Source organism: Vanellus vanellus (genome assembly GCF_965231255.1).
Source record: "Vanellus vanellus genome assembly, chromosome: 5".
Classification (NCBI taxonomy): Eukaryota; Metazoa; Chordata; class Aves; order Charadriiformes; family Charadriidae; genus Vanellus; species Vanellus vanellus.
In genome coordinates, this window is record NC_138910.1 from 8,416,519 (window position 1) to 8,437,231 (window position 20,713).

Consider the following 20,713-nt stretch of genomic DNA (forward strand, 5'->3'; position numbering starts at 1 on the left):
AAATACGGCTGTACTAAGTTCTCATCATCTAACTGTTACCAGAGAACTTTCCCTTCAGGTAAGTAAGTAAAGAAAATACATATATAGATATATATACACCTATGAACAAGCCATGGCCACAGGCAAAAGGGCTAATGTTAGAAATGGCTACATGACAGTTAAATGCTTGCAAGTGGTATGGGCTGAATTTTACCTACACCGAAGAAGAAAAATACTCCAAGGTCAGTGCCAGGATGAGGGGCTAGTTTACTTAGCCTCGTTTTTCTCTTACTGGAGTCTAAACACACTGCCTGTTTAGAAAGCTTGAGGTTTGGTTTTCCTGTTCTCTTAAAGAGTCGGTTGTCCAAATGTCTTCGGTGTTTAACCACACACAGGGTGGGCTGTGACCATTAATACCTTAGCTCAACAGTGCCTTGAGCTGGTCTTTTCTGGAGGAAAAAAAATAATTATCCCAAAACACACACACCAACCCGCAAATGGCATTTTTATTATTTACTTAAACACCTATTTACTTCCTACCCAGGACACAGTAATGTTTGTTTCTCCAACAAAATAAAACCACTTTCAAATGGCACATCACGTATCAGATGACATGACCTGTTCCTGGGCAGAACATCAGGATTTCAAGTGAAACTTCAGTTTATGATCTATCAATAAGAATTAGCAGAATGTACATATAGGCAAATCTAGAGGTAAAGCTTAACAGTATGTTAATGAAAGCCTGATTATCCTATGAAATAAGGACTGATAAACCCATCAATGGCTAAATGGCTAAAGAAAACAACAGTTTTTGCAATAAACTGAGAACATTTATGCAATTTTTCCTATATTGAGTTACTAAAAAAAAAAAAATCCACAGTAATTTTTAATAAAGAAATTACCAAGATTGATAAAGCTTACCTCTCGGAGTGTAGGTTTGCCTTTGAAAAATTCTGTGTTTTTGCTACTTTTTGGTGGGTTAAATCTTAAATTTAGAAAAGCACATCCATTAGCAATGGCCTCTAAAGGAGCCGGCCCTTCATACGGAAATCCGAGACCAACAAACAGCTGAAAAATAGAAAACAAGGACTATCTTAATTTCTGTTCTTTACAAAAACTGAAAGCTAAGAGCTAACTTAAACAATAATGCATTCTAAACGTACCAGCCTAAAAAATTCCAACATTAAGAAAATGGGAGCAATTCAGCAGCTCAGCCCCTCCTACCCAAGCAGTAACGGAATGTCCTGTAAAACGCATTTGACAATAATCTTCTGTAATGAGCTCAGGTGGTTTTTCATCGAGCTGAGGCAACAACAGACTCTTTCAGTTATTTTTTTGGGGGGAAAAAAAAAAAAAAAAAAAAAGTCATTTGGTGGTTTGATCGGTGTTGAAATGAAACTGTTGGGCCTCTCTTGCAGGTACAGGTTTTACTGCAGCAACCTCACGGAACAGCTACACTACTGTTTGCCCCCTCTCTCCCACACCAGCTAACCTGCTGGTTTTGCCAATAAGAACACGCTCCTGCCAAACTGATTAAGTCTTCTAATTAAAACGGTAGATGGCAGCAAACATCAGCTGAAGACACTGCCTGGGCAGCGAGAACTTGCATAGGTCTAGGAGGGTTCAACCCCTCCGAGGTAAACTGAAGGAGGAAAAACGCATCGAAAAGCTATTCTTACATCAGCCCAGATTACAGGTGCTCTAGAAAAGGCAGTGCTTTTCTCCAGCGTAAAGAAATTCAATATTTTTTCCAGAGTTGTCTGACTTTTATTTGAATCTTGACCCCTTTCCTGGCCCAACAAAATTAAACCCCCTGAATAAAATATAAGATTCTTGACCTTTATTTGAATGTTTGTGTATAATGGGAGAATTACAAGCTCTGATTTTAACAGTAATTTCTGAGCACTGCTGCCTGACTAAATGTGTATATATATATATAGTTACTGCTTTTTTCAAGAAAATAAAGAGCAATCTTCATAACAATTGGGATCATGTATAAAGGACGCATGTCTTCAAAGAGGTCAAATTATACTATTCTGCATTAAATTTTCTGCAACACGGCAGTGAATCCTAGTAAGAGAAGGTTCAAAACCGAAGACCCTTCTAGGAGCTGACCTTCATTGATACATAAACCTGTAGTCATAGAATCATTTAGGTCGGAGAAGACCCTTAAGATCATCAAGTCCAACCGTCAGCATTGTTGGGTACAAGCACTGCAGCATCAATCCTCTCCAACCCATGGCAACAACAGTCTAAATTCTGAGTTGGCTCATTTTAAGAAGAAAGTTAACACTTCTCAGCTTAGTTGGGGACACACAATTTTCACTGCATGGAGCTGAATATCGCTATTTCAGTTTTCAATTTTTAGTTTAAAAGAAGTCACCTACTTGCAAAAAGTTTCTCAGCTATCTCACAGATTTCAATCCTACAAGAAACTCTCCAGTAGCTGATAAAAACAAAAGATTATCTCCGCTAAAGCTAGATTTTCTAAATTTGGGGTTTATATATGGCATAAGATACATTACCTTCCAGTCAGAAAAAATACATAGAAAATTTCATCTTAAAGAAGGCGTAATTTAAAGAAAGGTAATTTCTTGAAAATAATGAATTACAGACATGAAACCATTTCATGCAATCTGCACACACAATGTTATTTATTGAAACTACTCCTTAGTTCAGGCAGAAAACCAGCTGAGAACCAGCAATTAAAACCACCTGAAGTATCAATTCTCCTATGATCCTGTGTTTGGCTGTTAGGTAGAGAATGCTGGTTTGTTTGCTTCATTTTTCACTTTTTTAATAAACTGCTGCTGTGCACTGCTGAACAGTTCTGCATCTGAGTGGTCCGTTTATTTAGGAGGAAGCTCCATGGGGAAAGAAACGTGGTTTTATGTTTTGACAGCACAGAGCACACTGTCAACGCTTAATCTATAATAAATAGCTTACCACCTGTTTCGCATCCATTTTCCAACCTTACTTCTAAGCAGCACCATACCTTTGAAGAAAGAAGGATGTGTCTGATTGCTAGAACAGTGCGTGCGTGTGTGCTGACTGACGGCGTGAGGTTGTAGCCTGGCTCACAGCTGCCCGCAGCCCCCCCAGCTCCTTCTTTCGACCCTCCAAATTCTTCTGTCGCTCTCCATCACAACTTCATCAGGTCAGCTGAAATTCCCAAACTGAATCTAGACCCTGCTCCTGAAAATTGCCCTTTATTAACATTCCTTGGTTAGGGAGGTAGTATTTTTATATGGTATAAAGAACAAACCAGGAATATCTTCATTGCCTCAAGAAAGTCACATTCATCATGACTCAAAAATAAAGCACTGGCGAACACATGTCATTTCTGTAACTCATTCTCATGATGCTCTAATTTGCTAATCCTTTGAAGTACATGCAACTTCTTGTTTCCAGAAAGGCTAAAACAATCTGTCAAGGTAATTCATAAAAGTATGTAACAAATGCTGCAAGTCCCTAATTGAAAAAGAAGGGGGAAAAAAAAAGAAAAAAAGTACAAATAACAGACAACTATTTTCTGGTACCAGTGAAGCAAGCATCCATCCTCAGTATGGCTGAGGCTGTGGGGAAGACAAGGCTCCTTCCCACAAAATGATAAAAATTCAGAACACACCATGTTTCCACTATTTTGATATAAATGCACACTGTTGCCTCCACATAAGGTTGCTGACTATGGCTTTTAGGGTAGTCTCTTCCAGAGGCTGTGCCTGATAATGGGAGCCCACTGTGGGCAGCTACCTTCACCCTATGGCTGAAGATCTATAATGCAAACCTCCAAATTTGACAATGTTGGCAGCATAACTGTGGTTCAAAATTGTCAGCCCTGATCGTGCTTTGCTAGCTGCAGCAGAATTGCTATGCAGAGTAGAATTCCTTTATACTTTATTGGTTGATTAGCGCTTGAAACCATTTCATTTTCTGTATGTGAGCATTTTTCTCACCTTTCAAATGTTTTTGAAAGCCAGAACTATTATTTTTCATACAGTGCTTTAAGTCGGCACACGCCACAGTAGGCTCTGTACGCTAACGCCCCATATAATGAGGTGATTGCCAGGAGGAGTTTACAGTATAAAAGCGCATCTAAAGGAGACGACAGCAAATAAATACAGATGTAAAATGATCATGGTAACAGTGGTTTGTTGGTTGTTTTTTTTTGTTTGTTTGTTTGTTGTTTTTTTTTTAAACCATTTCCTTGTTTGCAAGGTCTGCTACCCAGGTGTGTCTGTGCCTGTAGCTCTGCACAAGTCAAAAAAGGGTATTGGTATCTGCAGTCTCACTTGCCCAACTTGAGTAAAGCAGGTGGTAAAACCCTTAAGCAGGAATACTATGGTTTTCGTAAGAAAGTCTCCTTAGGAACGTTTTCTGCCTTTCCAGTGAACTAAGCCCCCGGTTTGGAATTTCAGGCGTTGGAGTTGGCCACCAGCATCGGACCAGCCAAGACACCATTCTTTTCTGATTATAATGCAGGCAGTCCTTTCATGGTGTAGTGGCTAACTGGAAACTTCTCTGACGTGAAAAGTGCTTCACAAACACGCCCGTGACAAAACAGGGGTTTTTTTGTTTTATTTTTTGGAAACCACTGACTTTCAGTTGACAGTAAGCAATTTATTTGAGGAGTTCATGGCACCAGATCGGACTATTATTAAAATGAGTACTTGAACAGTCTTTCTAAACTATAGCCAAAGGTATAAAATAAGGAGTGAATGGTTTACCTCACTGACTGTAATTCTGACTAGCTGAGTATTTAAGAGAAAAATTTCCTATTCCAGAGACTAAATGCTATAGTTCCATAAAGAGGAGTGGTTTATCTTCTCCTCTCCCATTTTTAACATTACTGCACTTTATCAAAATTATTCTGTTGGGTTTGTAGGTTTATCACCACTTTTGTACGCCTCCTTACTGAACTTACATATTCTCTTCTGAACTACAGAAAGAGAAGCGTAGCAAAGGCTGTTGTTAACTATCTTGATATATTTTTCTCATGAATATAAATACTTTCTGGAAAAGTCAATGCTTTTGTGATTGAAACAACTTTAGAATAGAAATGTCTTTTCAGCTGATCTTGTGAAGCCTATGGAAGTAAAAAATACGTTACTTCATAAAAGGCAACATGAAGTTTGCTTTCCTATTTCTGCTTATCCAACATTGCAACGGGATTTTTCCCAAACTGTCTAAACAGGGTGTTGCTCCTACTTTTATTAATCACCAGTCAGGAATGGTAAGTTCCACTTAGTAAAAGAATTTGGAATCACTCAAAAATTCACAGTGACTCAAAAATGAAAAGGTGCATATGAAACTTTCTCGAAAGGAGGAATATTTCTCAAGAATTCAGTACTGGTTCTTCCAAGAGTCTGGTCCAACTCCTCCAGCTGCCCACTTGGCAAGGAGCCACGTAAGTTGGCAGGAAGGCTGCCAGCTCGCCTACCCTATTTTCCTCTGACGTGATGAATGGTTTTACATCTTCTCATTAGGAACTGTTGACATGTCTCGTTTTTGTCATGCACTATGCAGCTGAACTAGCCATGATGAATCTCAAACAGCCCCCTCCTGCTCGGAAAACGCACTTATTCTGAAATGCGTTGCTTTATAATACACACCAGAATGAAGTGGCAGCTGCAGGCTTTTGAGAATAACAGTGTCCTATACCAACTAATATATTTTGGGAACGCAAAGCTCTGATCAAGAATCATGACTGAGCCGTCACCTATGGGCATTTTGCTGTCTAAGGGCAAAATGAAGCTGTGCAACATAAACTGACACTTCTGAGTACACTGCACGGTGTGATTTGTTAAATTATTATTTAGCTCTGGCTTTCTGAAAACTAGATCATTTGTCAGCTGACCTAACAAAAAATTGCTAACACAATATTGAAATCACAAGCAATGAAAGACAATCCTTGCCCTTGGGTATGAAAACATATGTTTAGAAAAAGAAAACTCTAAAAGTTTCTGGAAGCTTAAAGACAAAGTTTGTTGCTCGGAGACAGTAAACAGCAGGCCTAGATGGTTCAAGGGAGCATTGTACCCACAGATGTTACCATCCCCGAGTCACGGCCCCGTTTATTCACATACTTTCAGCACGCCGATTGTCTGGTGACAAAACCCCATAACTAAATTCATTATGGGGCTCTGGTCACGTTGCCTAGCGATTAAAGTGATTATGATTAAAAGGTGTCCTTGAAGATCACTGGATGCATGTGCACGCATACACGAGCCTCCTCGGGGCACAAAGCTCCCATTCAAGTCCGCTTGATTTTGTGGAAAACCAGCATTTATTTTAGCAATTCAATCCCCGAAGCATTTGATATAAACACAATCAACCCACACACGCAGCAGATGGCCAGCAGAGACAGGTGAGTGGTGTTTTATGCTAAGCTACGTTAAAGTATTGTCTCTTAAAAGATAGCAAAATGTGAAACCGTGAATGTGCAGGTAACAAGACGACTTAGAGCAAGTATGTCGGTTGATCAACACTGAGGGGCAGCCATATGCTCAGGCAGAACAGCCACTGTACCTGCGAGAGACTAAGTATCAGCTAGCAAAAAAAAAACCCCAAACCCCTCAGTTTCCACATTCAATCTCAGGATGCTGGTGTTTCACTTTTTCTGTTAAACTAGATATATTGGAACAAGTAAGGATTAGACAGGAATAATAACCAAAATTCGCGACGCAGTAAGCCATATTTCATTTCATTTTGTTGCAACATCAGAAATAGAGTGCACTCCCATTTGCCTGACAATAACAAGTATTACGAGGCAGACAGACTCTTAACTGCTTATCATCAGGTCAAAGTTTTGTTAGCCTGCCTATATCATAAATAATTTCCTTAAAAGGAAAACAGTTTTTGTCATCTGCAAATCTGCTAACAGTAGTTCAGAAAAGCCATATGGAAATACTGTTTGCAGACTTTAAAAAAAAAATATTAAAAGAGCTTATTAAGAAAGATTGTATCAAAAAGATAATGTGATAAAACCACTGTCTTCCTGATACAGGATTCTGAAACACATTGATGTGTTTCTCAGTGCCATCTACTAAGAAACGCAGCAAATTCTCAAAGGATTTTCCCTAAGGTTAGTTAGGAAGGAAAAAAAGAAATGAACAACCCGCCACCAAAACCAATGCACAACAGAAAATCATTTAAGTCTAAAATGCTTGTATGATTCTGAAAACAGTACATCATAGATCCATGCTTTTCACAAAAATACAAGTTGTGAAAAATACGCAGCTTACTGATCTCAAGAGTATTTCATAAGCACAAGGTAGTATCTTCCATCTGATATCCAAATTACTAGTCAAAAACTGAGCAAAACTAGTCTGGCGACTTCCTGTGTCACAAAACCCCTATTACAGCACTGTGCTGAGTTGCATAATGTGTACGTATCAACTTGAATTTGTCCTAAATTAAATGTGTCTTTACATTGCATCTTAGAGCACAGCAAATATAACTAATAACAACTAGATAAGCTGTCTACTTAGTATCAAAAATCAAGCTTTTTAGCGTAATACGTGTAAGATGGCTGATAAAGAATTAGAGGAAGACTTACTCAAGCATAACAATTATTGTGAACAGTACTTTGTAAATTATAAGAACTTAAGTAATTCTATAGGAAGTCCATTAGCTTCTTTTATTAATCCAGTGAATAGAACACTTTTTTTCCCCAGAAAGAAGCCACTGTTTGTGCCTGGGGTTATTACAATGCCAATATTCTTCCCACGTTAGTACTATGATTAACACAGTGATTTCATACTCCACAGAGGAAAAAGCTGTGTAATCTGTTATCTATGACGAAAGTAAATGTTGACTTTTTAATCTGCAACATTATGTGTATCTGTATGCATCAAGTACATACACACAGTGGTTGCCTTTAAAAAGTCATAATTTGCCAACAGCTGTCACACAGAGAAGTGAAATTACCATCATTTTCCCAAATATTTCAAAAAGGAGATCTCTGCAGTCGTGTGGGAAGACTGGGAGGCGCTTGCTTTTTTCTTTTGTTTTTTTAATAGATTCTTCTGTAGAAGTGCACAGCAAGAAACTATCAACAATGGGGAGTAAGTGGTGCAGTTCCACACATTTTGCTAATTTTAAGCGCACAAACGACTTCTTTCACCAACTGGAAGTCAAACATCCTATTTAAATGTAATCTACTAAAGTGTTTTAATGTTGTAAAGTGCCACAAAGATTATGGGAATGGCACAGAAAACCCCACAAAGCATTCTAACTATGGGGACAAAAGTTTATTTATTTCAATGTACCTACTGTCCCTTATCTTGAGTTACCTTGACTGTGGGGCCACGGGCAAAGCCTACCACAAAAAACACACTCTTTGCTCACTCTCTCTGAACAACTGAAGCCGAGGAAGAAACTGAACGGCAAATGAAGTGCTCGCCTTTCTTCTTTTCTTCCCAAGAGAGCAGGGTCACTCTACATTGAAGGCATGGGTAGGGCAGAGCAAGCGGGCCTATTTGTACGGCTTTCAGATATTACTAACTTTCACATCAGGGATGTAAAACAAAGCACATTCTCAGCTGATAATCTCCTTGAGCTGAATATCACATTTAAGAAAATGAAAAAAGCATTTATCCATGTTTCTCCAGCTGGTGGTTAGACGTATCTGCGACTGTAGGTTGCTGTCCCAATTTTCTAACAATAGCTGTCAATTCGTGCCCAAAAATGGACATGATGAAAAATGCATTCTTAGCACACAGTAGACAACTTAAGCTCCTTTACATTGGGTCATTTATTTTTCCAATGCTTTTAAATTAGGAGCTCATTCGTAGGAGGTGAAATGCATGCACTTCAGATACTGTCTATCTGTAGCTATTTTTGCCACTACTCCCTCTTGACAAACTTACTTTGGTTTCCCTCAGTAGAAACTGCAGATCCCGCCCACTGAGTATACCATGGTTTTTTACGTAGCCAGGAATATAAATAGTGCTCGTCCCGTGAACAGTTCCATGGACTTCCATGTAGGTGTGGATGATGTCCAGATAAGCCTTCTTATCCTGTAATAGCAACAATAAAATATTTTCAGTCTTTACACATTTCAAGCAGTGGTGTTCAATCAGAGCTGTTTTTTATCTCCTGTACCACAAAAGCCAGAAAGAGATGAAGTCACTCATTCTTATATGATTTCTATAATATTTGATCTTTCATTAAATTATTAGTTTTGTTATCTACTAGATCAGAAGAAAACGGCAGCTTTATTCATAGTATGCGTACAAATAAATCGATATAAAGGTCCTATTAATTTTTAATTGGACAAAAAACAGGTCACCATCAGACAAGTTTAATCTCAACATGCCTAAACAATACTTGGCCTAAAAATACTAAAAAATTCATTTTGAAATAGCAGATTTTTGCTCTGGTTTTGACAGAGATACAAAAGTTAGTTATTGTTTATCTTCTCTGTGAAGAAAAGGGTGAATCTCACCTTAGTAAGATGCACTCTTGCCAACTGAATAACTGAATACACATCCTTATATCTAAATACCTAGTATCTGAGTCCCATGAGATACCTACAAATATTCCACTTACCTAAAGATTTAAAGGCATTTTGAAAAAGACCTAGAGAAGAGTAATGGCTTCAGTGTTGCATTGAAAAAAAATAAAAATAGTATACCATCCTAGTTTGCAAACAAGAGTTACTTTAATTTCCAATGCCATATGTTTTTTGAGTTTTAAAGACTACTTGCATTCCAAAAGCAATTAGCCGTAGACTGTATTTACAGCCAGTATGCAGCACAGATCAGAGATACTTTCCCTCAATATTTGCACATAGTCTTAGTAATAGCTCTAAAATCAGGCAACAAGTTGCTCTACTTCTTGGCAGCAAGAGAGTTTTTAAGAATTCTACTTTCCCTCACTATTTTTGTCATGTAAATGCTGTACACTGTTCCTCCACAGCCCTGTGTGAAAGCAGGCCAACAATCTTCCCAAAGTTCATTCAAAGGGCAAGTGGACTGGTGAAAATCCTGTCTTTTCTAATCTTGGAGGAGCAGTAAGGTATCAGGTCTAGGTGAACAAACACTATCACTTCTTAAAATTTACTTGCTAAATTAATTGCTGGTACACATTGGAATACCCAGGGTATTTAACATCACATAACAACCAGCTTCTAGCTTTAGCTTGCTCTACTGGTGATACTGTTTGTGACGAAGTAGATTGCTGGCCCCGTTATTAAATCACCGTGTTGTGGTTGCGATGCCAAGGTTGCACCAATCAGACAATGTCCTGGGCTAAGTATTACATAAAATACCCACCAAACAGAGACAAATGTGCTTTCTTGTTTGATGTGGTTGCCGTTATTGTTAGTTAACACAAATTATCAAAAAACCTAAAAGCTGGATCCATTTTTTATTTTTCCTTTTACCTCAAATTTAAATTACTCTAAAAGAGATGTTCCTCCCATTATTTGCAAAGTAGCATAATTAGAAACTGTTGAGAAGCTTATACACTTTGTTAAGAGGAAATCCATTGTAGAACTTCTTTGCAAATGTGCAGAAGAAATACAAATGGAGTAGCCTGGTCTTGTTTCCAGAATGCAGCAGCGGTCTGTCGCTGGAGATACAACACAGTCCTCCCGCCTGGCTTTTAGACTCATAGAATCATCTAAGTTGGTGAAGAACTTGAAGGTCTTCAAGTCCAACCGATAACCTAGCACTGCCAACTCCACCACTAAACCATGTCCCTCAGCACCGTATCTACATATCTTTGAAATACCTCCAGGGATGGCGGCTCCACCACTTCCCTGGGCAGCCTGTTCCAATGCTTGATAACCCTTTATGTGAAGAAATTTTTCCTAATATCCAATCTAAACCTCTCCTGGTGTAACTTAAGGCCACTTCCTCTTGCCCTATCACTTGTTGCTTGGGAGAAGAGACTGAACCCCCCTTGCTACAACCTCTTTTCAGGGAGCTGTAGAGAGCGATAAGGTCTCCCCTCAGCCTCCTTTTCTCCAGGCTAAACAACCCCAGTTCCCTCAGCCACTCCTCATACGACTTGTGCTCCAGACCCTTCACCAGCTTCGCTGCCCTTCTCTGGACACGCTCCAACATCTCAATGTCTTTCTTGTACCGAGGGGCCCAAAACTGAACACAGTTCTCGAGGTGAGGCCTCACCAGTCCCGAGTACATTGGGACAATCACTTCCCTAGTCCTGCTCACCACACTATTCCTGCTACAGGCCAGGATGCTGTTGGCCTTCTTGGCCACCCGGGCACACTGCTGGCTCACATTCAGCTGGCTGTCCACCAACACCCCCCAGCCCCAAGCCCTTTTCTGCTGGGCAGCTTTCCAGCCACTCTTCCCCAGTCCTGTAGCGCCCATGGGGTTGCTGTGACCCAAGTGCAGGACCCGGCACTTGGCCTTGTTGAACCTCATACCGTCTTAGTACAAAGAGAGCCTACCCGTTAGGCAATAGTGTTGTGAACGGGAAGAGAAGGCAATGAAGCACAGGCACTACTGAGATGATCTGCCTACAATAAGAACACTAACGCACACGCCTCAGATTTTATTGGCTCATATCACACAAATTGATGACGTGAATGCACCCTAACTCAAAAAAAATATGAGAAGCAAGAAAGAACAAAACCAGCATTACCTAAAATTGCACTTACTTATTCTAAGGATTTCAATGGCAATCTTACAAACCTCCGTTACAGAATATTTAGCTGCTCTAAAATAAAATATTTGCCATTAAAAATATTTAGTCTTTACAGTCTTTCTAATGGTTCCCGAGGAAGTGCACTATTTGCTGTAGGACTGCTGAAGTTTTTAAATAAGTTCAAAAAGCAATTGCGGAAAAAAAATTCCATGAATAATTATTGAACACAGACACACAACTTTTGGCCCAAGAAGTTCAGGAACCACTTTTGTCTGGTGGCTGTGAAACACCTGATTTTGCATTCGTCCTTACTAATCAAGTTTTGACTATTTTTGGACTAGATAAATCTTTGGTCTGAACTGGCCTTGCTGCCATCTTATTACCTTTATTAGCTCATTTTCAAAGATGAATGTAAAGTGGACCAAAAAGAAACGTAACATTTTCACATCTCCTGTTTATATGTGATGCCACTAAAAACCTAATGGGATTCAGAGAAGCATCTGTGAAGTTTGTTGCTTAAATTCTGCTGGAAACACCCTGACACATACAACGGACCTTGAATTTCGCCTGAAGTATTCCTCGTATCATCTTGTTAATAACAAAGTGAATCTTCCTACTCTATCCATGTTCTGTCCACTATATAAATATCAGCACTTGATTGCTATAAAACAGGGAATAAGAAATGGAGCATACTAAGATAGGATGAAAAGAACAGGCTTCCATGCTGTATTTACAGTAGTATTTTTAAGGGCAGAGAGAGCAATTTTACTTAAACTCTTAAAATTACAAAAATTTGTAATAACTTTTAATAATAAATTCAAATTAACTAAGCAGACATACAAATTATATTTAAAATAAATATATAACCAATTAATACAATTTAGGAAGACAAATCAAAAGTAGTGATAAAATCAGCATGTTTTAAGCATCTCTGCAAGTGCAAACAAAACACTAACTTGGGAACATTACTTAACCATATGACTGACTTCTTTCCTGATTCAGATTCTAAAGCTACAGATAAAATATTTAGTATCCCAAACAGCATCAATTCTTCCATACAAAATATTTACAAAAATAATGGATTTTTAAATGGTGTAGCTGGGTTTCCTCCTCTACAAGATAGGGTAACTACTGTAGACTGTGCCAGAGTCTATAGAAATGGTTCTCTCTTACAAAGGAAACCTTATAGATAGATAGGCATAAGTAAAGGGATCAATACATAAAAATTTTATGAATTTGTTTTCAAACCAAAAGAGTAGAAACATGAAAAAACAACACACACACCTGGGGAAAAAAAAAAAAAAAAAAATCTTTCATTCTCCAAAGGGCAACCCTCTTTCTTTTAATCAAATGAAATTTTAAAAGAACAACTGGAACACAGAGTAGCATCTTCCCTTCGTTCCCTGTACCTAAAACAATTGTTTTTAATTTTTCCAAAAGTCTTTCCTTATGAAAGAAAGAAACAAAAGAAAGCCCAGCCAAAAACTCAGAAAGCACAACCCACACAACAATCACTCCCTTATTCCCTTTGAGTCAAAAGTTACTGCTTTCATAACCACCTATAACGTACCATAAAAATACCGTTTGCACCCTATACCTTACACAAATCTAACTAACATTTGTCTCCTTTTGCATTTAAGTAGTCCTGTATTTTCACGTTCTTTGTGGAAGTGTTATTTTGGATCATAAAAGTATAAATTGTAATAAGCCACTTCACAAAAATAATCAGGGCACATACTTCAATTCTAAACATTAAAAACATTGGATTAAAACATGAGAAAGCATAAATACGGCATTTATAAATAGAAAGGCTACAAGTAAATAAATCAAGAAACAGGATTTGCAAATAAAATATCAACATTCCTTCAACTGTTAATCCACTTCCTGAGTTTGCTTGCTTGGGTGCAGATATAAATATTCTTTTATCTTAAATCATTTGACAGTTAACTCCAGATTTTTACTTTCTCCAAATTGAGTTCAAAGAGAAAAGATCATGGGTTGCTGGCTAGTACCGCAAAATCAACATTCCCTGCAGAGATTGGGTCAGACTGAGCTATTCACCCGTATCTGCTGTACGTACTGCAAATCTAGACTTTTGAGTGTGAGATATAACCCGATTTTTAAAAAAGCAAATTATTTCTCCTCAAAATCAAAATGGAAGAATAGCTGTGAGTAAGTCATACAAACCTTTTCTGAAAGTTTTTCAGCAGCTAAAATAAACATGCCATTCCGGAAAGTAATTTTTGTTGATCGTTGACTGCAGAACTGTTATTACTGTTCATCAATTATTTCCACCTACTTTTAAAAGCCTCATGATAAGTCTTTTCTCATCAAAGAAATCAAATGGCAACTGTCTGATAATTCTTTCCCTAAGACAATGTTGACAAGAAGACACAGTCTGAAGGGCTGAAATTTTAAGTTTGGTGGATGAAAAATTTAAGTAGTACAAAAGCTACAAAAAATACATGGTAGAAACACGATGCATTAACAACTAAATTCTGCTTTTATTTTTCTTGATGTGGTAGGTGGTGGGAATCAACCACTCTGCTTCACCATCAGTTAGTCAGCCTGAGGTTATCACAGATTTTTGCAATTTCCATTCAGGTACCCCCACAGAACATCAGAAATTCAGCACTGAAGGAAGCTAAGCACCGCATATGCAGAACTACAGGCCAATTACATTGCAGAAGAGCTTGACTCAGAGTCCCAAGCTGGTTTATGAGGTTGAAAGTTCACACTGCAAGATGTATGTAAAAACAGCCCCTATACCCAGTCTCATTCTCTTACATTGAAAAAGTGAGAAGACAGTGGTTTTATGTAGCTCGACAAATGTAACTCAGAAAAGTACTGGGAGAGATCTTTGTGTGTATCCTAAATGAGTACTGTTAAGTCTAGAAGTCCTAACATCTGGGTGCTTATTTGCCAAAGTGTCAAGTCCAAGGTGTGTATAGCATGCATGACAATTGAGATTGTGACACAAACATAAGATTGGAAAATCTCTCTTTTCGAGAACGGTCACACTCTCAAAGACTTTTCAAGACATCCTTGAATAATGACAATCCAGTCTACCGGGGAACTACAAGGGAGCACAAACTCTGGAGAATTCAATGTACAACAATATTAAGAGAATTAAACAGATACAGTGGTAAATCACAAAGAGTAGATGATGTCTCTTGGAGCTCAAATATGAAACTTTCAAACTGCTAGCCACGGAGTACTTAATGTAGAGTACTGAATTTATAAATGGATCTGGAGAGGATTCAGTGATTCACGACTAGCAAGTGTGAATTCTACACTGAACAAATTATCTGAAACTTAAATAAAGTGTTAACTATATAACCATCTAAAACCCAACAAAATTACGATAGTCAATTCTTTCTTTAGAAGGAAATCCTCTCTCACCAAATTGATAGCGTTCTCTGAAGAAGCCAATGAGAATGTAGAAACTCTTTCAAAGTTCTTAAAGGAATTAAGTCTCTTTAGGATAGAAGGGAATCACCCTTGTGAATCAACAGTCACCGTGCCAACGAGAATAAAGTGACAAAGTGTGCAGTAAATGCATAGTCAGAGTAGCAAAACCGAAACTAACTACAAAATGTTGCAAAAAACCATCACAATACTGAATAGTTGGTGTTGGAAAGCTTTTGAAAGTGCCCCCCTCCGCCCCCCAGTAATCTAAGGGACCAAGTGACTAGGAAACAGAATGAACGATAAATTCAACATAAATAAAGTTATGCATGTGTTGAAAACCAGTCCTAGCTTCACATACGAATAATGGAACTGAGCTAACCAGTGGCACTCAAAAATGAAGACTTTGCATTATGATAAAATGTGGTTATGGCCCATGAGAAAAAAAAAATCAGTCCAAAATTCAGTATCAGTCAGTCCACCCACCAACCCAGTAAGTGATCAGAATTACTTGGAAAGGAGAATATCATTGAACTGTTCTATAAAAACACAGTTCTCTCCATTCTCAAACACTGTTGCAGCTCTGATCCCTTTCCTCAAAAGAAGGCAAGAACACCGGGCATGGTTCTGAGAGGGGTAAGAGGGATCCAGGCTACAGAACTGTTTCCATCATTAGATACAGAAACCTATAACAAATTCATTAACAACTCTCCAGCTTGGAAAAGACAAATTGGCAGAATGAGAGGTTTACAAAACCATAACTGGCATAAAGCCCTGATACAAAGAAAGCCAAAGAAAGCTAGTAGGAGGCAGGTTTAGAAAAACCCCAAAAATGGCTCCTCCTGTAACAGGTCAGAGATTTGAGGCACCCCACAACGGAGAACGTTGTGGATGCAAGAAAGTTTGCAAAGGTTCATGATCAGACACGTGCTTTGAAGACAGCTCTGAGATCCCAAAAATTTGTCAACAGACAGTTAGTTTGTCAACAGTTTCAGAAAATTCCCTGAGCTGAAACAAGGTGGAAAGAGAGAGAAAATGCAAAGGAATTATTACGTAACCTTGCCATGCTTCTGCTCTTCCCTGAATGTCCATTTATGGCCTCTTTGCTAGGCACCTACCACACAGGTCTGCATAAAATACACACCAGCGCGCACATCTCTCTCTCTCTCTCTAAAATTTATTTCCACGTATATAAGCTTTGCACAAAGAATGAATAAAACTTCTCAGTAAAGACTTGGCTTCTTCAAGATCTGCCAGAAAAGCTGCTGATTCAGTTCCCTGTCCTCATCTTTATCTATTTCATTCATCATTTCTTGCAGTTCTTCATCCATGAAGTTTTCTGCCTTTTTTTTTTCTCTGAGGTTTTTGAAAGATTTGACAATTTCCCTGTCATGTAATGCGCACTAACACCTAACCAGGCATTTCCTGTCCTTTGAATGGAAATTTCCAGAACTAACAATGAGACATACTTGTGCACTGTAAGTGCCGAAGCTGAAAAGTGCAGGGGTACAGATGAAAATAGGAAGTGAGACCACAGGAAGAAAAGGCTGTGGTGGTTTTGTGATAATCAAATACGAGTAGACAATTGCATTCATTGGTATTGTAAGACCTCACTAATTCATTTTGCAGCTGGAGAGTTCTGCAAAAAGAGAAGCTGATCACTGACCTGTCTGAAAGGTAAGTATCCATGGAAAACATTTTTTTTTCCCTTTCTTCATAATAAATGAAATTCTAATTTAAAGATTAAGCCTTCAAAAGTGTACATACATATATACTTACTTACTGCAACCTATAGCTGCTCATTTGCTTTGATTTACTTGTTTTTTTGATCCGCACTTCTTTAAGAAGCAAACGGTGAATTTCAGAAATGTTGCTGAGCTAAAGCAGCTGGCTCATTTCAATGTGTTATGTGAAATAAAGCAGAACAGTGCTCCTGGTGACAGCAACTAGGGTAAGTTTTGATCGATAAGATAAGCCCAGATAGATTTGCTGCTGCAAATTTGGAGGAAGATAAAATAAAAACACCATCGGACAAGTTTGTGAGTGTACTGACCACGTGGGAGAGAAAAGGTGAGAAGGATCTTTTCTTCCTTATGTTTCTTTTAGCTTAAAAAAATGAAATGAAATGTTCAGCCAAAGTATGTTGCTAAATATGCAGCACAGAAACCAATCAGAAGAAAGGGAAAAGGCAACGTTGCCAGCAGCGAGATCTCTGCATGCAACAGAACTATTCCTAGAAGTATAATTTTTCCTCTCTGACTTCTCATTTTCTTCCTCCCACTTCATGCAAGAGGGCATACAATGGGGAAATTACATATATCATATGGATCTATAAGGGGGAGACATTAGTAAGAACAGCTTTGGTTATGTACTTTCCCATTACGAACAAGATAAATGTAACCATTTCCCATCTTTGATTCTTGAAAACTCGTTATGTAGACAGTATGCATTTAAGAAAAATGCCCATCTTGTCAAGTGGCATTAGTAACACATTATTTTGCCTTTAAATATATAAATATTTTTCAGGCAATTCCAATAGACTATATAATAAAATCTAATAAAGTGATCATCATATAATTTTATGTTATGCATTGATGGCTGTTTTCTGATACAAGCAAAATCTCTCACAGCACTTCACAACAAAAGAAATAGCAAATAGTGTAAAATGAATCTTGACTCTTTTTCTTTCTAGGACTAAGTGTAGAAGTATTGGAATAGTATGACAGGAAGTTGAAGGAAGCAGAACAAAGAAAAGACGTAGACTGAAATAGGAGCTAAGACGACATGAAAGGCTTCAAATATTCTTTTTTAACTGAAATGTTCTGCAAATAATGGTGAACATTATGGGTTTCACTCATATTTTACTCATTCCTTCTTTTTATCTTACGCAGAGAAGCAGTTCTCTCTACTCCTTCGTACTGCCAGAAATCCCAGACAAAAACCCAAACCTTTGATTACAACAAACACATACAAAACTTGGGAAATGGTGCCCTTGATAGCTTACCTCTAAGGACAACCTTTAGAAATGTAGCAAAATTCTTTAGAGCCAATTTGTAATCCTCAACCCACTTAACACTGGTTTAGTTATCAGAGGGAAGTAAATGAGATGTATTTTACAGTCTCTGCAGCTTACATCCTTCCTGACCTCCCGCAAGACATACCCAGGCTTGCCCACTGTAATATGGGACGGATGCCACCGGTCTCCAGCCACGGGCTGACGTTTTGTTCTGTATCCAGCAGAGCTGACAGAAATCACTGCTGTACTCCTCCCCCTGTTACTCATCATGTTCATACCAGAGTTTAGCCCCACTGAATGATGTGGGAAGACAGAACATTGTCTGTAAGCAATCCATAATTCTCTAGCTACAATAACCTGGTTAGTGTCCAGAGTTTAAGCAGGTGGTCTGAGCCTGCCTCACCAACCCTGCCGAGCTATGTGGCAGAGCTGGGAATGTGGGGATTTCTAGCAAAGATGAAATGACGAGTAATTTGGCATCTTTTTTTTTGTTTCTTTGTTTGTTTCACAGGCCTAGCCAAACGCAGAAAAGGACCCATGTTCACAGCTATGTAAAACCATGATGGCAGTTAGCTAGTCCAGTCCCACCCCCAGGGAAAAACGGTCCTGCGCATACCTCAGTTCCATTTCAACCTGCTTGGTTTAAAATTAAAAAATTTATTTGCAACTGCTAATCCTCAAAAGCACCTAAGTCTGGTGACTGGAACGCTCTCTGCTCCGCACTGTGTGTCTCTAACGACTGATCAGACCCAGCAGTGACACGTGTATTCTGTAGAGATTACACTTTTCGTTAATTGGCCGTGTTCAATATAAAGAAAAGGAGCAGGATAAATAGATTAGTCTGGTTCCATACAAGCCATGGAGGCAGATGAAAAGAGCACTGAACAGGGAAAATGAAGGAAACATGAAATAAGCACATTACACAGACACAAGATTAGTTCAGGCTTTCTATTGATCACAAGAACTGGATTTTATCACTCCAGATAAGACATCCCACGCTGTCACCGATTCCAAGCCTATCTGCAACGATTGCACTTTATGTACCAGTGTATATGCGCATGACTGCAGTTAGCAGTCTGCAAGTTACAGTTTTAATTTGCTTGATGTTACAAGTATACAGTAAACATTTTAATATGGGCAGGTTTTAAGTCATACATCTTGGAAGAAACAAGAGAGGCAATACTTATAGAAACGGATCAGTGACTTGAAGAGCAGCAGTTCTAAAATATCATACAAGGGTCTTGGCTGAGAAGTCATCTAAACACGAGTTCCTAACGGTGAAAAGGGGGTTATGCCTAACAATGGATATAGTATTTCTTTTTTATTTGGTGCTGGTACAGCCCATGTGCCCTTTGCTAACGTTCACATTTCAACAGGAATGTGAATAATCTTGACAAGGTTCAGAGAAAACAGACACGTGAGAACACTTAAGGATTAGAAAGCACAAAGCTCTCAGTGGTTCAGCATACACAGGCTTTTCAGGAGATGACTATGGGTTACTTTCTCCTCAACCTATATATTCCTACAGGGAAACAGAACATCATCACTCCAGTAGACAAAGTCTGTAACTGCTACTAAGACTGGAAATTACCATTTGGAAATCTGAACCAGAAATAATGCAAAGTCTTAAGGGAGAAGGCAATTACTCGAGGATTTTACCAGAGGAAGAGGTGGGTTTTCCATCGCGTGCTATTTAAAAATCAAGATTGGATGTTCTTTTCCAAAAAGCCATGTTTTTGTCTTAATCAGCCCATGAATATCCTGTGTGTCATACAGAATCTCAGACTAGGCAATCACAAATCTCCCCTCTGGGCATATAAACTATTAATACATATTTCTGAGTTCATGCCGACTGAATTAACCGAGAAAGATATATATGTCAGTGGAAAAAAAACCCTGGTGACTAAGCAACTATCTTGTTCTTTAAACCCAACTAGTATTCAACAGGTTGTTCTGCCGATATGCACTACAAATCAGGTCAGGAAGTATAGATTATTATTACATGCATCTGTTCCTGAGAGACTGATAATGAGATCAGGAGCTAAAAGTACAAAAGCCTCAGCTAGAAGAGACTCGAATGAAAGGATCCCAGCTCTGCTCCAGCATTCTGCAGACAGAAGAAGCGACGGCAGACTGGGGCATACTAAGTCATTCTACACCGTGAGCCAAATAGAATAACTGTCACAGTATTTACTACGATTTAAAGCAAAATTTCCTTTTAGGGCAGATTACATGGCTTAGTGCCATAAGCCCACATACAAACCTGAGAGGTCACAATCGAACACACACAGCTAATATACATATTTTTCTCAGCACAGCAGCCAAGAAGCATTCAGCTTTACCTTTTTTACTACCACTGGCAACATTCTCCCACTTGTCTTCAGTTTTTGTTTTGTTTTGTCTCACAGATGGACCATTTACTTGTAGCTATCATTTTTCAATAGTTTATTCTGCATAATCACAGTTGTCAGACTAAACGTTGCTTCTGTAGCCCAGCAAACCGTGCAAGACCAGTATTTTCATGCCAATGAAGAGAAAAGGAAAGAAAATGTGAGACATGGGTGCTCTTACTCTCATATTGCCTGGTCCCATGTATGGTACAGTGTGTACTGATCAGTTCCTTTTTCAGTTGACAAGAGGCTTAAAACAAGGTCTTTCTAGGCAGGAGGGAGGGCATACGGAGTACGTGGC

The 20,713-nt window shown here is 38.6% G+C and overlaps 1 protein-coding gene across 1 annotated transcript in view; it reads right to left on the bottom strand.

The window, feature by feature from the left end:
• Positions 1-20,713, bottom strand: part of MGAT5 (alpha-1,6-mannosylglycoprotein 6-beta-N-acetylglucosaminyltransferase) — a gene marked incomplete at its 3' end in the record, with an annotated part of 82,934 nt that overhangs the window by 10,668 nt on the left and 51,553 nt on the right. The window contains exons 11-12 of the mRNA XM_082483288.1: positions 8,850-8,999; positions 901-1,047 (exon numbers count right to left, since the gene is read on the bottom strand). Of these exons, the coding sequence (XP_082339414.1) occupies positions 901-1,047; positions 8,850-8,999 (297 nt within the window). The remainder of the gene's footprint in view (positions 1-900; positions 1,048-8,849; positions 9,000-20,713) is intronic.